The following is a 16,497-nucleotide window of genomic DNA, read 5'->3' as shown; positions in this document are numbered from 1 at the left end:
AGCAGTAAAAATCTTCTCATCTTCTCTTCATGCTATACTACTCTCTGTACCTCAAGCTGGCTATCCCTGAAGGATACACTTCAGTATGCTAGGGAGTATGAGAAGACAGAGGATAAACGTTGCATTATCCTAGGGAACACTTTTTTTTTAATAATAAATAAGTGTGGTCATTTTACTTTTATTAAAAAATCTCTTATCTGATGGAATGTAGTAAAAAAAAATTATTTTAATGTTTATAATGCAGATATATTTTTAACAAAATCATACAATACAAATCAAGCTTTAAAACCTTAGAGTAACCTTAAATTTGAACTGAAATATAAGCAAGAATTTGTGATTTATTTCTCCTACTAAAACATACACATTTATTTCCTTGTACTAAAAAGGCCTCACAGCAACTAATGATAACCTAGTAATAAATAGCACTCCACACTTTGATTGCAGTCTCTAAATAGAAATAAAACCGCTTGGAGGAATGACCAATTCTAGGACTGAAGCAGAAAACCTGGAACATCTTATCATGCAAGAAAGCAAGGAAACAACCAAAGGCCACGTGGGTCATGTCAAAAGAAGACAGGAACCACAATGGATTAAAATACCTCAAAAATAGTTCTTAATCCATGAGATTATAAAAATTAAAAATACACTTCACATCACTGGTCACCTTGAGAGGGCATCACCAACTCATCATTCTAAAAACTGGTAACTAAAACAACTCAAGCACATACCCTGCTTTTGTTGTGCAAGTTCTATTTCAGAATATCCCAGTACTTGACTAGGAAGAGCCCTTCTTTACAGAATTCCATCTAATCAATGCAAAAACAATGATAGGATTTTAAAAACAACAATTTTCTATCCCTAAGAAAATTAAAATCTAGGCAACAATCATTAATGGTACGATGACCACCAGGGGGAAATCCAATGTGGAATTTTATAATGGATTTTTAGACTAACAATAACTGAATTCACTTATCAACATCAACACCACAAAAAGTGACACAACCAGATGGTCTATGCCTCAAGGTGAGGCAGAAGGGGAAAAAAAGGACTTCATGATCAAAGAAAAGTGAATTTAATCACACCTCTTAACTATCACTTTAAAGAAGTTACAGGAGGACAGAGAATGTATTAGTAATTCCACAAGGATGTGCTGTGCTTAGTGGCTCAGTCGTGTCCAACTCTTTGTGACCGTAGCCCTCCAGGCTCCTCTGTCCATGGGGATTCTCTAGGCAAGAGTACTGGAGTGGGTTGCCATGCCCTCCTCCAGGAGATCTTCCCAACCCAGGGATCAAACCCAGGTCTCCTGCAAGGCAGGCAGATTCTTTACCATCTGAGCCAACAGCAAAGCCATATGACTAGCCAAATCAAGAATGTGGGGAATTTGACAAGACAAATTTATTTCTACCAATAGGTGGAAGAGATTGGAATTTAGCAACCAAAAGCAGCGTGCAGATCTTGTTTGGATTCTGTTTAAAAGCAACCATCTGAAAATGTCATTGGGGAGGAAAAAAATAACAATTTTAACTCTCTTTACCTCTTCCAGTTTCTCATCAGGCTTTCATCTTTTCCAGACCACTGTAACAGTTAGAGCCTAGTGTTTTCTCCATAAAATGAATGTGAAGGACAGGGAAATCTATAAGAATGAGGGCAGTGAGTGCAGAGACAAAACAATGACTTATTTCACACTCAGCATGCATCCTAGTTTTCTGACCCTGATTTGAATATGAAGTCCTGGGCCTTACTCTCTCCCTTCTCTGAAAAGTAAACAACTGCAGAGAAGACAACTTGGTATAAATTTATCTAGACACACTCCATTTCAGCAGACTGCCTATCAAATTGCTGATCAATTTCCTGCTTCTCAAGTGTATTAGAACAGCCTGCTTCCCTCAATATGATGCAAAGGCATGCTGGCTACTCAATAAATAGCTAAAACACACACACGCAAAGCCTCAATAAATAGCTAACACCCCCCCCCCCCAATAAATAGCTCACACACACCCACACCTACCCCTAAGGCACAAATTAGAGGGTAAGAGTGCTTTTCTTCTCATTGCTCCCAACTTCATCTCTTTCTTGAAGGAATTCCATTTAGGGAAAAGAAAATACTGTCTTCACCCACAGACATCAACTTCAGAATCACTTTGATCTCCACTGAAAATATCAAGGAGTTGGCAGTAAGCTTTATTGAAAGTGAAAGTGAAGTCGCTCAGTCGTGTCCGACTCTTTGCGACCCCATGGACTGTAGCCTACCAGGCTTCTCCATCCATGGGATTCTCCAGGCAAGAATACTGGAGTGGGTTACCATTTCCTTCTCCAGGCGATCTTCCCAACCCAGGGATCGAACCCAGGTCTTCCGCATTGCAGGCAGAGGCTTTAACCTCTGAGCCACAGGGAAGTCCCAATTATTAGTATAGTTAAAAAAAAACAAAAAAAAAACCTTGGTTACCATACAGTAAATAGATATTTAATCTTTGTTTTTAACCACAATTATACAACTAAACTTACTCTTTAGAGCAGAATTTTCTTATACAATTCTCTGAACTAAAGGAAAAAAAAACATTCTTAAAAAAACAAAAAACAGTTTTTCAGGGCACACGTCAAAACCACTCAACTTCAATTAAAATACCTATAGTTATAAGAGTAATCATTATGAAAAAAATGTTACAAATAAAATGTTATATGAAAATGAATACCTAAAAAAAAAAGAAAAAAAGAAAATGAATACATATTGTTAGAAACAATGAGCATTTGTTCCCACAAATCATACCTATTTTCATTCTACTGCACGGTTTTTAAGCATTTTATAGGTACTCTACTGACCTAAAGGGCTTCCCTGGTGACTCAGTGGTAAAGAATCCACCAGACAATGCAGGAGACATGAGTTTGATCCCTGGGTTGGGAAGATCCCCTGGAGAAAGAAACAGCAACCCACTCCAGTACACTTGCCTGGAAAATTCCATGGGCAGAGGAGCCTGTCAAGCTACAGTCCGTGGGGTCACAAGAGAGTCAAACACGACTCAGTGGCTAAACAACAAATGACCTAAAAGCTCAAAATATAAATTATAATAAAACACAAATCAGGAAAAAAAAATCTTTTGTTTTTAACCTCAATTACATAACTAAACTTACTTTTTAGAGCAGAATTTTCTTTGGGCCTGCTGATACAAAATAACTGTTATTTGATATAATCTATAATATATAAAATATTAGGAATCATAGGCTTTAGAGCTGAAGGGAACAGGAGAGTTTTCCCCTCCTGGTTTAGGTTGCCCTAATATTAATTATTCCTTCCAAAGAAATCCCAGGACTGATCTCCTTCAGAATGGACTGGTTGGATCTCCTTGCAGTCCAAGGGACTCTCAAGAGTCTTCTCCAACACCACAGTTCAAAAGCATCAATTCTTTGGTGCTCAGCTTTCTTCACAGTCCAACTCTCACACCCATACATGACCACTGGAAAAACCATAGCCTTGACTAGATGAACCTTTGTTGGCAAAGTAATGTCTCTGCTTTTGAATATGCTATCTAGGTTGGTCATAACTTTCCTTCCAAGGAGTAAGCGTCTTTTAATTTCATGGCTGCAATCACCATCTGCAGTGATTTTGGAGCCCAAAAAATAAAGTCTGACCCTGTTTCCACTGTTTCCCCATCTATTTCCCATGAAGTGATGGGACCAGATGCCATGATCTTCGTTTTCTGAATGTTGAGCTTTAAGCCAACTTTTTCACTCTCCACTTTCACCTTCATCAAGAGGCTTTTGAGTTCCTCTTCACTTTCTGCCATAAGGGTGGTGTCATCTGCATATCTGAAGTTATTGAGATTTCTCCCGGCAATCTTGATTCCAGCTTGTGCTTCTTCCAGCCCAGTGTTTCTCATGATGTACTATGCATATAAGGCCTGGCGTGCTGCAATTCATGGGGTCGCAAAGAGTCGGACACAACTGAGTGACTGAACTAACTAACTAATATTAATTAAAACCTCAAAACATTTACGTGTAAATACACAATCATTTTCTCTTTAAAAAACTGGTTAAAAAAAAAAAAAAAACTAAGAGGGGTGGCTCTAGTACTAGGTGTGAGTAGTATGCAAAACTGAAACCATGAAAACAGTGACTGAAAAATGGAGATGAAAACAAAGCATCTGCTATTTCCAAAACTTATACAGAGATATGGGCTGGGAGAGGAAGAGCAAGAAGATCAAACAAAGAAGAACTTCATCCCCTTTCTGAGTTTCTGGGTACTCAATCAGTTATCACAGGGTTATCTAACTTTGGAAAGGTTTTCAATCTATTCACAGCCAGTAGGTAGGAGTCTGGAATTATTTCCCTTTGGACTGTTCTATATTGAAGAAGCATATTGTGTTGAAACTCAAGACTGCCAGAACTGAAATAATGTTCCTCATTTCCATTATGTGATGGAAATGGGTTTACCTCTTTTTTGTCTTCCCTTACATTAGAGGTAAAGGAAGCTTTCAGAGTGATACTTAAAAGAATAGTAAAAAAAAAAAGCAGCAAGAGGTAACAGCAGCAAATGAAAACGTTCATTTCAAAATTAATTTTTTATTTACATAGACCACGACTCTACAGAAACAATACTGGATCATATAATAGGATGATCCATAGGGTACGTTAGATTTTTTAAACATCATGGTGATTCAGTTAACAAATACTGAACTCTAGGAATGACAGTTTATTTGTGTTCACTAAAAAATGCAAGCTATGCGAGAGCAGACACTTAATCCTTATCATTCACTACTATTGTGCCTGAAATAACAGTTTGATTCATAAAAGGCACCAAAAGATTGTTTGTTGACCAAATAAATAAATGTTTCCCACTAGGTCAGTGATGTTTTAAAAAGACCAAACAATAATCTCCAATGATGATTAAAATTCAGTGTTCCCTCTCATCCACTCCAATACTGATCTCTACTACTCTCTCAATTTCAGTAACTTGTATCTCCATTTCTTTGGGGTGGGGTGAGTTGGAGGGAGACCATGACACTATGTATGAAGGGGAAAAAAGGCCACGTTCCAATTTTTAGCCTAATAGTCTTACTTAGTGTGATGTATCAAAATCACCTGTGCAGCTTCTTCAAAGTAATGTTATAAATTTTGTGCCTACCAGGAAAGGTCTTAATTTTTAGCAAGTAAGACATACAGCCCAGGCATGTCTATCTTAACAAGTTCCCCACTTCATACAAACCATGCTTGCATCACACTACATACTTCAAAATCTTTAAATCCTGTAACTGTAAACAAAACAAAGTACACACACCCTCTTTTTCACTGTGTGTTCGTGCTAAGTCACTTCAGTGTGTCCAACTCTATGCGCCCCCATGGACTGTAGCCCGCCAGGCACCTCTGTCCATGGGATTCTCCAGGTAAGAATACTGGAGTGGGTTGCCATTTCCTTCTCCAGATGTTCCCGACCCAAGGATCGAACCTGTGTCTCTTTCATCTACCTGCACTGGTAGGTGGGTTCTTTACCACTAAGCTACCAGGGAAGCCCTGGTGCTAGTTTTTCACTGTAAACTCCTTATATATTTGATCTACTCAGTTTCTATAACTGAACAGGTTTTCAAGACCATCGCACATTACTCCAGCTTCTCAGTATCCTCCAATCCCACATCATTCACCTGAACTGTATCGACATTCCCTCCATTTTCATGCAGATCAGACATTTCAACACAAATGCTATCATCATGACATTTAACTATTTTGGTGTCTAAAACTATTTTGTTCCTCTGAGGTATTTTGCAATCGTTTTACTACATTTTTAACTTCCTTCTCAAATTTGCCGTTACAGATTTTCAAAAACTTTATAAGGATTCTATCTCACTCAAAGCCCCTTAATTTCAGGTGGCTTTACTTCTTTGGTAAAAATTATTAGGACTTTCTGATTTTTTGCTCACTTCAAAAACCTTTATTTTTATTCATCCTATTGTTCTGTGCTGACTGAAGAAGTAGTAGAAAAAGATACGAAAGAGAAAAAGTAGTCTCCATCACAGAAACTATTGGGTCTTCTAGATATATTATATTATTAGCAAATGTCACCAGCCCTTGATAAAGGAATTTAATATAGTAGTGGCCAATAAAAAACAACAGCTTTTCTCTGCTCCAGTAATACGCACCTATAAATAGAGATGAGAAAACACTCTACTTGAAAGACCAAAAATTTTTAAATATTTACAAAATAAATGAACAAAAAAGGCACAGATTCAAATGACCAAACATTATATTCAATTGAAAAATACAACGTTATCCCCATGTAGTGCAAGTGGAAATGTAAAACAGAAAAAAATCCTTGGAAGACAATCTGGCAATTCTTATTAAAAGTAAAAATATTAGACTGGAAAAATAAGAATTTGCCTTTTTTGGTTTTTGTTCAAATGTGGTCACACAGTTGTAATGTAACAGAGTTCAACTAAGATGTATACTGTACAATACAGAGAGATAAAAACACAAATTCCTAAGGATGTTTATATAAGAAGACTGGGTTTTAATGCCAAAAAGGTTAGTATAGTGAATGCCCATTAAGGGGAAGAATCAAAACAAGATCGTGGTACATTCATGATATTCATGGATTGTAAAGTCATTAAAAACAATAAACTCATGGAGCTGAAGCTCCAACACTTTGGCCACTTGATATGAAGAGCTGACTTGTTAGAAAAGACCCTGATGCTGGGAAAGACTGAGGCAGGAGGAGAAGGGGACGAAAAAGGATGAGATGGCTGGATGGCATCACCAACTGGATGGACATGAGTCTGAGCAGGTTCTGGGAGTTGGTGATAGACAGGGAAGCCTGGCATGCTGCAGTCCATGGGGTCGCAAAGAGTTAGATACGACTGAGCAACTGAACTGAACTGATGGGGGGGGAAGCAAAAGAAAGAGTACGTGACAAAACGTATATCTAATGCATTTAAGTAAAAGAATATGTTTAAGTATATAAAGAAGAAAATGTTTTTGTTCTTGTTAAAATTTTATGGACTCTAAAGAACTTTGTTACTAATCACCCCCAAATTCAACAGGTCTTCATATGCCTTCATTATTTCATACTACTTGCCATTTCCAGAATTTAAGATTAAAAAAAAAAAAAACAAAAAAACTTTAAACTTCCAACATGTGACTTTCTGATTCTGTCCATTTCACTGATTTTTCTTCCTGCTCTAAAAGTATATAGCGGACTCCTTTTTAGCCCTTTGATCTTCACTCCACTCCTTCAACTAAGGATCTCATCCACTCAGTTCAATTCAGTCGCTCAGTCGTGTCCGACTCTTTGCGACCCCATGAATCGCAACACGCCAGGCCTCCCTGTCCATCACCAACTCTGGGAGTTCACTCAAACTCAAGTCCATCGAGTCGGTGATGCCATCCAACCATCTCATCCTCTGTCGTCCCCTTTTCCTCCTGCCCCCAATCCCTCCCAGCATTAGTCTTTTCTAATGAGTCAGCTCTTTGCATGAGGTGGCCAAAGTACTGGAGTTTCAGCTTTAGCATCATTCCTTCCAAAGAAATCCCAGGGCTGATCTCCTTCAGAATGGACTGGTTGGATTTCCTTGCAGTCCAAGGGATTCTCAAGAGTCTTCTCCAACACCACAGTTCAAAAGCATCAATTCTTTGGTGCTCAGCTTTCTTCACAGTCCAACTCTCACATCCATACATGACCACTGGAAAAACGATAGCCTTGACTTTATGGACCTTTGTTGGCAAAGTAATGTCTCTGCTTTTGAATATGCTATCTAGGTTGGTCATAACCTTCCTTCCAAGGAGTAAGCGTCTTTTAATTTCATGGCTGCAGTCACCATCTGCAGTGATTATGGAGCCCCCCCAAAATAAAGTCTGACACTGCTTCCACTGTTTACCCATCTATTTCCCATCTGAAGAATTAGAAAACCACCATCTGTCCTGCTACATGCCAAACACACACACCCATCTTTCCCATTCCAAACATTCCAATTCTAGCTGCATATGAGCCTGCTCAGTCACTCAGTCATGTCCATCTGACTCTTTGGGACCCATGGACTATACCCCTCCATAGTCCATGGGACTCTGGGATTTTCCCAGCAAGAATACCTGGAGTGGGTTGCCATTTCCTCCTCCAGGGGATCTTGCCAACCCAGGTATCAAACCCACGTCTCCTACATTGGCAGGCAGATTCTTTACCTCAAGCCACCTAGGAATCCCAATTCCAGCTGACCAAAGCACAAATATCTATGTCCTTCCAGTTATCATCACTCAGCATTATTGGAGGCAACTTATGCCCTATACTTCCCAAAATGTTTTTCCTCTTGCCCATAACTATTACTAATTCTGTAATTCACTACAATTTAAATTTTAGTATTTTTTTTTGCATTCAATTTTCTATCTCGGCTTCTACCTGCTATCTCTTACCTTTAAAACACCCCTTTCAGCCATGCCTTCTTTTTTGCAGTACCTATCCCCTCTACTACTGCAATACCCTCAATGACTTCCAGGTCTCTTCATACTATCTTCTGACATCTACACATAAAATATAATGCTGATTATGTCATATGTATTCATGACTACCTATTAGCTTCCACATTCACTCTAAATTGTTTACAGAAGCATTTAAGTTCTCCTTGTCCAGTGTATGGTCTTGAAGTATCCATCTGACTGTACAGCATCTTCTTTGAGTGTACTCTACATTCAAGTGAGTAAAAAATATTCTAACAAACCCCTAATTTCCACATTTATGATTTTTAAGCTCTTTGTTCCAACTACAAGTGTTAAAATTTTTTCTGTTCTTCAAATGTCATCTCCTTATGAAGACTATTCAAATGTCAACATTAAAGGTGTTTCCTCCTTTCCTCCTGTAGCCCTAAAGCATAGTTTTAGAAAAACTCTTTTCAAAGTTGGGCAGTAGTAAAAAAAAAAAAAATTTAGGTTAGAAATTAGAGTATTTGTATTTTCTTTCAAATGTTATTGTTTTTGACAGTAAAACATTAAATCAAGTCATTTAACTACCCTAAGCCCCAGTTTCTTATTCTGTAAAATAGAAATAAAATCTACTCTAAAAACCTCACAGGTAGTAGAAGTGCATGAAAACCAATTTATAATTTATGTGTTAACATTGTTATTCTATCATTTTATATTGTGCGTATTTTTCAGTCACTATCAAATTACAAGCATTTAAAAGGCAGTCTGTAGTTTACATTCTAGCACATGATAGCTATAAACAACAAGAAGATCAAACCAGTCAATCCTAAAGAAAACCAACTCTGAATATTCACTGGAAGGACTGAAAATGAAGCTCTAATACTCTGACCACCTGATGTGAAGAGCTGACTCACTGGAAAAGATCCTGATGCTTAGAATGATTGAAGGCAAAAGCAGAGGAGGCAGCAGAGAATAAAATGGTTAGATTAGCATTACTGACTCAATGAACAAGAATTTGAGCAAATTCCAGAAGATAATGGAGGACAGAGGAACCTGGCGTGCTGCAGTCCATGGGGTCACAGAGTTGGGTAAGACTGAGCAACTGAGCAACAACAATACACACACACACCCCTCCAGAAGTCATAAAAGCCAGCTCTCCTGCGTAAGAAACATAAACAAAGCACAGTTTATGTACTATGCCCTTGTCAAAATAAAACATCTACAATCCTCCCCACAGATAATCTTTTCAGGAAAACTACGGTCACATAGTATTTCTGGACCTCTGATTTAGTTCACCTGAAACACAGTTAGTTAACTGGACAGGGGCCCTTTAAAATTGCTGAGAAACAGTTAAATAGGCAAAGAATTCTAGTAACATATGTGTGTGTGTGTGTGTGTGTGTGTTCTAGTAACATATATATATATATATATATATATATATATATATGTTCCAATGACATATACATATTACACACATGTAAGTGATGTAAAGTGTAACTGTGACAGCAGTATCCTGTCCAATCCAAATTTATCCAACATTCATAGCTGAGCATTAGTGCTTTAGTTTACCCAAAATTCTAAAGGTTGACATCATGGTTATTTCAGTAATATGCAACAAGAGATTTTAAAATACAAGAGAATACGAGAAGCACGCTAATTTTGTTTAAGCAGAAAGATCTTGTTTTCTCCTACTTTTACAAAAAGCAAAATTAATGATGGACAGTGTTTATTAATGAACGAGTTAGTGGAAACGATACTTTGGTCCTACAGAAACATAAATCTTGAACTTACTACGAGAACTTAAAACTCCTTGAGTTACCTTAGAAAACCACACAAACCTATTAACACCGTGTCAAACCAAAAAGCAAGACAGCTACTTAAAACTTCTAAGGTCTTATCCAAAGGACACAGGAACCAACCTGAAGAGGCTCTCACTAGCCAAAATCAAGACATCAAGAGCATCTACACAGAAAATGATAATCTAAAACACAAATGAGTTTAAATCCATGAGTTCACAGGATACGGCATTTTACAGCAACCATGTCACACTGCTGGTTAATATTTCTTGGGATTTTGTTATTTCACAAAAAGATTGCTCTCATATTTGGTATCACATCTGCTCTTAGATCTCATATACATACTCTTGTACTTATCTACTTATAACTCACTTTTTAAATCTAAATTTAAGATTCCCTAAGTCATCCTTGTAAGAATTTTAATATACTGTTGCTATAATGCCTGGTAAGGCTACCATGGTTATGGATAAGAAAACATATTACTAAGAGTTTAACTCTCAAAAATAATGGTCAAATGCCAAGAAGTAGTAGCAGCAAAATAAATTCATGGGTAACTGGGCTATACTGTGGATTAAAATAGGTATGGGTAAAAAAAGAAAAATGAAAGTTAAGAATAATGACACCACCTGATGAGAGTAGCAAACCACTTTGTGCGTTTGTTTAAAAAAAAAAAAGCTCACCCTGTATGTGATGTTGCTGAGTTCCAGAAACAAACATCGGGCAGCATGACGTAACAGAAAGAGTCCTGGACTCAGTCAGGAGACTTCTGTTCTAGTCCAAGGCCTCAGTTTCCTCATCTGTAAAATGAGGGTGCTGAATTAGATAATCTTGAAAGGGCTCTTCTGGCTTTAACACTGAGAGTCTATAGATGAGTTCAGGAAGAAGCAGTAAAATGTAGCACTTCTGTTAACAGTGAAGTTAACACTGCAAACAGCAGGTGAAACAAGGATGAAAACGATTTTCATAAATTTTGAACTGCTGTAAGCAATCTTTTCATAACTTTTAAGTAGATTTTTAGGATATAAAATTGTAACTTTTAAGATTTTGTAACTCTTAAAATGTTTACAATATACCTGCCTTAGTAAGTAACCTTATCACTAAACCAGATTAGGAGTGAGTGACCAAATTATGACCTCAAAAAAGCAATTCACCTTTAGCCAATGAGACTGCCCAAGTGAATCTTAAAAACAGTATAGGAATACCTTTGGGCTAGTAATTACTTTAGGTAATAAAATGCCTCATAACTGATCTCAATTCTCAATTAAGTAACTGAACAAAGTGTAAAATGACACAAAAAATGATTAGAGAAAATTAGACAATTACTTTTACTTGTAACAAAACAATAATTATGTTTATGATACCCTTCTTTGTTAATGAGTGTACCTTCCCTGTGCATAACATTTTTCTTGTTAGCTCTCAGAACAGAACCTGACTGCTTTTGACAACAAGGTTAATTGAAATAAATGACATTTTTTTACCACTAGTGACAAACAGAAATATAAAGAGAAGAGTATTTTTTGTTTAAGTTTTCTACACTGAAAGAAATCAAGCTTCTATATATATCAGTAACAAATAATGGAAAGGCTCTGGTGCCTCAAAAACTTGTGGTTTCCTAATGGCAGGTTCCTAAATACAGGTAATTAACTGATTGGTCTACGCTCTAATAAATTTTTTAAGTTCATAGATCCTCTGACACTATAGTTTACATTTACTTTTCGTTTATGTTAATACTATGAATCTCACCTGGCAGACTTTTAAAACTCTAGCTATATGAGGACCAATAAACGTTATCTCTACAATCAGGAATCTATTAATATCAAAAATCTATTCTTTTAAAGGATGTAATATATCTTTTAAAATATATAAAGATATAATGAAACAGTCTATGAAAAATTTGTTTTTAAAACTTACTTTATGCAAATCACCTAGTGATTATAAAATAACTTGGCATACACACAATCCCATTAATCATTCACTTGAACATTTCACACTGGCAATACAGCACTTAATATGTTATTCAGAATCACTAATAAAATTTTTCTCTGGCTGGTAGAAACAAAGGCAAAAATAAAGCAGCCTTCATGGTGATGAAATCTGTTCTTGGCTAGTCTTAAAATAATTGTGATATCCATGTGCCCCTGAGACAAGTGACCTGTGAAACAAACTTTCCTTCACATTAAAAATATTTTCTATTTTAATGTGGGTATTTTGACTTATAATCCTAATGAGCTGATTAAAATAAACTAACACTTAACTGCATACAGCAGATATCAGTATGGATATGGAAAGCATATTTTAGTGCACTATTCTGCACATAAGCTGTTTACAGCATTTACTCAAACTACCTTATTTCCCCCCTCCTCCATGACTTTTTTCAGAGAAACTTAAACATTAAGCTTATTTACTAATAATAAAACTACTAGTTTTATTATAATTACTAGTGATTGGATACTATAAGCAGCATTATTTTTAGCCACTATCATACAGACGTAAACCAGCTCCTCAAAAATTCAGAACTGACTGTACTGCAGAAAACACTATTCTCTTGGTACCAAGATCAGGAATTAAATGAAAATTTGATGTTTAAATAACTAGTTGGTATGTGGCAAGAAGTCCACTGGATTGTTCCTCACTAAATTTCTATCTGTAGAACAGAAACACATTTGTAATTCTTCCTAACACTTGTGTAAGTCGGTATACAGTACAATTTTCTCAAAGACCAAAATGCTTCATTTAGATACCAATAATACAAAATTCTAGGAACAATTATAAATTGCTAAAGCTACATACAAAACAACAGCACATTTGCTTTTTTGTCTGTTTGCATTTTTGCAGCATATTTGCTTTGAGAAAGTTATAATGGAAATAGTCCCTTTTTTTTACTGCAATACAATTGGAAAGATTAAAAAGTCAAAAGACCAAAAATAAGTCCAAATCTATTTCTGGTCACGAGAAACTAACAAGTTTATATATATATATATATATACACACACAAACACACATATATATACATACATACACACAATTAATTATATATAACTTTTTATTTTCTAAAATGTAAATGTATTTAATAAGTGCTTAATCTTGTTCAAACTTCTCATTTCAGGTTAAGGGAAGAAAAACTGTCAAAAGAAAGAAACAGACATGATCAAACTAATGGTGAAAAAATCTCACAATTCATATTTCAGTATTTCATTTTTATTTCATTTTTCTCCACTTATAATTTATTCTAATATATACCTTAAAAAATTCAGTCTATCAGACTACATTTCCTAAGAGTAAGATGAGGATAAAGAATGAAAGAGTAGTTTAGAATGCTTATATTTAATACCAGATAGTATATTAATATTTTTAACATCACTATATTCATCTCTCAAAACTTTATAAAAGAATTACAAAATTCAGCAACTATGATCATCTGTTTTTAAATATAACAACTTATTAACATACAATTACCATTTTCCTAAAATACAGATTTTTTAAAATAAATTCTCATCATTCAATCTGGCTAACAATTCGAGCATTAAAATCATGCAGCATTCCTCTGCTGAAGAATGAATACAACACATTAAAAAAATGTGCCCTAAGTCATACTTTGCAATCAACAATTGGCCAATTAAAAGAACAGGAAGAGAATCTAAAAGTTTCTTCTATGAGCACTTTCAAAACTTGCTCAAAATAAGCAACTCCAGGGATTCCATTTCCCACATTCACATTTGACTCTGATCATACTATTATAAATGATCTTCGTGAGATTTTTCTCTATCACTCTGAAGTCTTCAAATTATTGTGTGTATGTTTTGTCTTTCCACTTACGTTGTTTATTTCTACTTCTATTTTTCTACATCCTAAACAGTTCAGAGCTCAATGCATAGGCAGAAAAATGTCACTGATAAATTCTCTAAAATATTTTCAAATTTAAAGAACTACCAATTTTTGTGAAAGCCACCAAAAACAAACAGCAGAGATATACTTCCTACTAGTATCTTTCATAGCATTTCATGATGAAAATTTCAAACCTTCAGAAAAACTCAAAGACGTGTACAAAGAACATTTACATAGCCATCACTAAGACTTTAAAATTAATGCTTTCTTCTATTTGTTTCACCTGTGTCTATTAACTAATCTTAATTTCTGAAGCACTTCCAAAAAAAGTTACAAGTATCAGTAAACTTTCCTCACATATACCCGTATATACTTCAAACTGCCTATCATTAACTATAATAAAGTATTTAGTACAATTTTTCTTTTAAAGAAAAAATTCATACAAACTACAATAGATATGTATGGGTGCACTATTCAATGAGTTTTGACAAATGCACAAACTCAAGTAACTCAAATCCCTAACAGGACACTACCATCACCCTAAAAAGTTCCCACATGCCTTTTCTTACTTAATTCTCGTCCCCAGCAGCCATGCTTCCGTTTCTAAGCTTTGTCAATCATTTTTTCCCCCAACAGTAATTATCTTTGTCCCGCCCCAGCCCCAATACACAACAGATATTTGCCTGTTTTTAGTACACTGTATAAGGAATCATACATTATGTCCTGTTTCACATAAGACTACATTCACTCAGCATGTTTCAGAGTTTAGTACAAATTGCTTCAGGTACCAATAGTTTTCTCCTTCAACTGTTGGTAATACTCTGTGATACAAATAAAGCACAGTTTCCCTATTCTCTTGCTGATACCCGAACTGGTTCCAAGTTTAGGGGTCGGCCCCAGTATTTGACAGAGTTTATACCCAGAATTTGGTACTCGACCTCTGAGGTTCTTTCCTTTCTTAGACTTCCTCCCTCTTCCTCCTGCTGAGCTCCACTACTCTGCAGCTGCTGTGGTAATTTTCAACTATCTGATTCCTGAAGCCAGTTTAAAACTTCAAACCACCCAAGAGGAGCCTGCTCTCAGGCAGAACACCATCAACTTGGGAAACTCACCCAAGGCCACTCCAAACCAGTTTCTATTTCTATTTGTTTGCTCTACAATGTCCTCATACTTTTTTTCATGTTGTCCAGAGATGGTTATCACTACTTGTGGGACGATTTGTTCAACAGGAGCCACTACTCCATTTTTGATAATTCTAACCCCCTACTATTCTTAAAAGTACACATATTCAAAACTGCAATTGACATAACCCCCTTTCCCATGTTTCTCTCTCTCAAGACCCCGACTGAGCCAGTCCCTTTGAACCAAAGGAGCTCAACTAAACCAGAAAGAGAGGCCTCTGGGAGCTGGATCCTGTAATTCTGTATACGAACCAACACAAGTTCCAAGTTCATCCCAAGACGTGTATGCAAAACATACTCAAATAGGCAAAAGTTTTGAGAACTGACGACAGGAACTATTGTCAGGGTCCCACACTAAGCCTGAGGTGTGCACGTGAGGAGATCCAAAGCAGCAGAATAAAGGCGTTGAAAACTGAACTCACAGTGGAACCACTGTCCATGACACAGAAAGTTCAGTCTGGACCTGTCTGGTTTCAAACAGAATAATAATAATCTCCTGAAAGGATACAATAAAAAAGTTACTCAACATAAAAAGAATCAAGAAAATCTAATTCTCAAAGAAAAAGGCAGTAACAGATGTCAATCTCAAGATGATCTAGATGTGAGAATTATCAAAGATAAGGTAGCTATTTTAATAGTCCATTCTCCATAGAGGAAGGGTAGGCACTTGAAATGATGGTAAAAACTCCTAAGTAGAAAATATAAAAAGAACCAAATAGAAACTTTATAACTGAAAAATCAAGTGATTTGACAAGGAAGCAAGTGTACACAAAAGAGAGCAAACACTGAATAAGAGAGTAACATAAATAGATGAGAATAAAAGTCTAACTGTAATAAAAGAAAATTCTCCTGACAGTCTGTATCTTTAGCTCTTAACTGTAGTGGAGGGGGAAAAAACCTAGAGATCTCTAGTAAAGATGCTTTCAAAGTGTCAGTCGCTCATTCGTGCCTAACTCCTTGTGACCCCATGGCCTGCAGCCCACCACGCTTGTCTTATCTATGGGATTCTCCAGGCAAGAATACTGGAGTGGGTTGCCATTTCCTTCTCCAGGGGATCTTCCTGACCCAGGGATCCAACTCAAGTCTCCTGCATTGGCAGGTGGATTCTTTACTGTCAGAGCCACCAGGGAAACTGATAAAGACAATTTTTCTACCTCCTCTTGAGGTCCTGTGAAAGCACTCATGATTCACCTCTGAAGAATATTCAAATTCTATAAAATTTGTACGACATAGATTAAAAGAAAACTCAACTACAAATGAGGGGATTTGGTTCAAGTTATAGGCTCTACCAAAACTAAGTG

General features: G+C 36.3%; 1 protein-coding gene across 7 annotated transcripts in view; it reads right to left on the bottom strand.

Moving 5' to 3' along the window:
• The window catches only part of TBL1XR1 (TBL1X/Y related 1), a 179,530-nt gene that overhangs the window by 64,976 nt on the left and 98,057 nt on the right, over positions 1-16,497 (bottom strand). For 3 of the 7 annotated variants that reach the window (XM_055569004.1, XM_055569002.1, XM_055569006.1), the window contains one exon: positions 10,871-10,987. The exons of the other annotated variants lie outside the window; for them this stretch is intronic. Coding sequence is in view for 1 of the 3 variants with exons in the window: in XM_055569006.1 (XP_055424981.1) it covers positions 10,871-10,907 (37 nt within the window). In the remaining 2 variants the exon portion in view is untranslated. The remainder of the gene's footprint in view (positions 1-10,870; positions 10,988-16,497) is intronic. 7 annotated transcript variants of the gene reach the window in all.

Source organism: Bubalus kerabau, chromosome 2, assembly GCF_029407905.1.
Source record: "Bubalus kerabau isolate K-KA32 ecotype Philippines breed swamp buffalo chromosome 2, PCC_UOA_SB_1v2, whole genome shotgun sequence".
Taxonomy (NCBI): domain Eukaryota; kingdom Metazoa; phylum Chordata; class Mammalia; order Artiodactyla; family Bovidae; genus Bubalus; species Bubalus kerabau.
The sequence above is the reverse complement of the archived record's forward strand: the minus strand, read 5'-3'. Positions and strand labels throughout refer to the sequence as shown.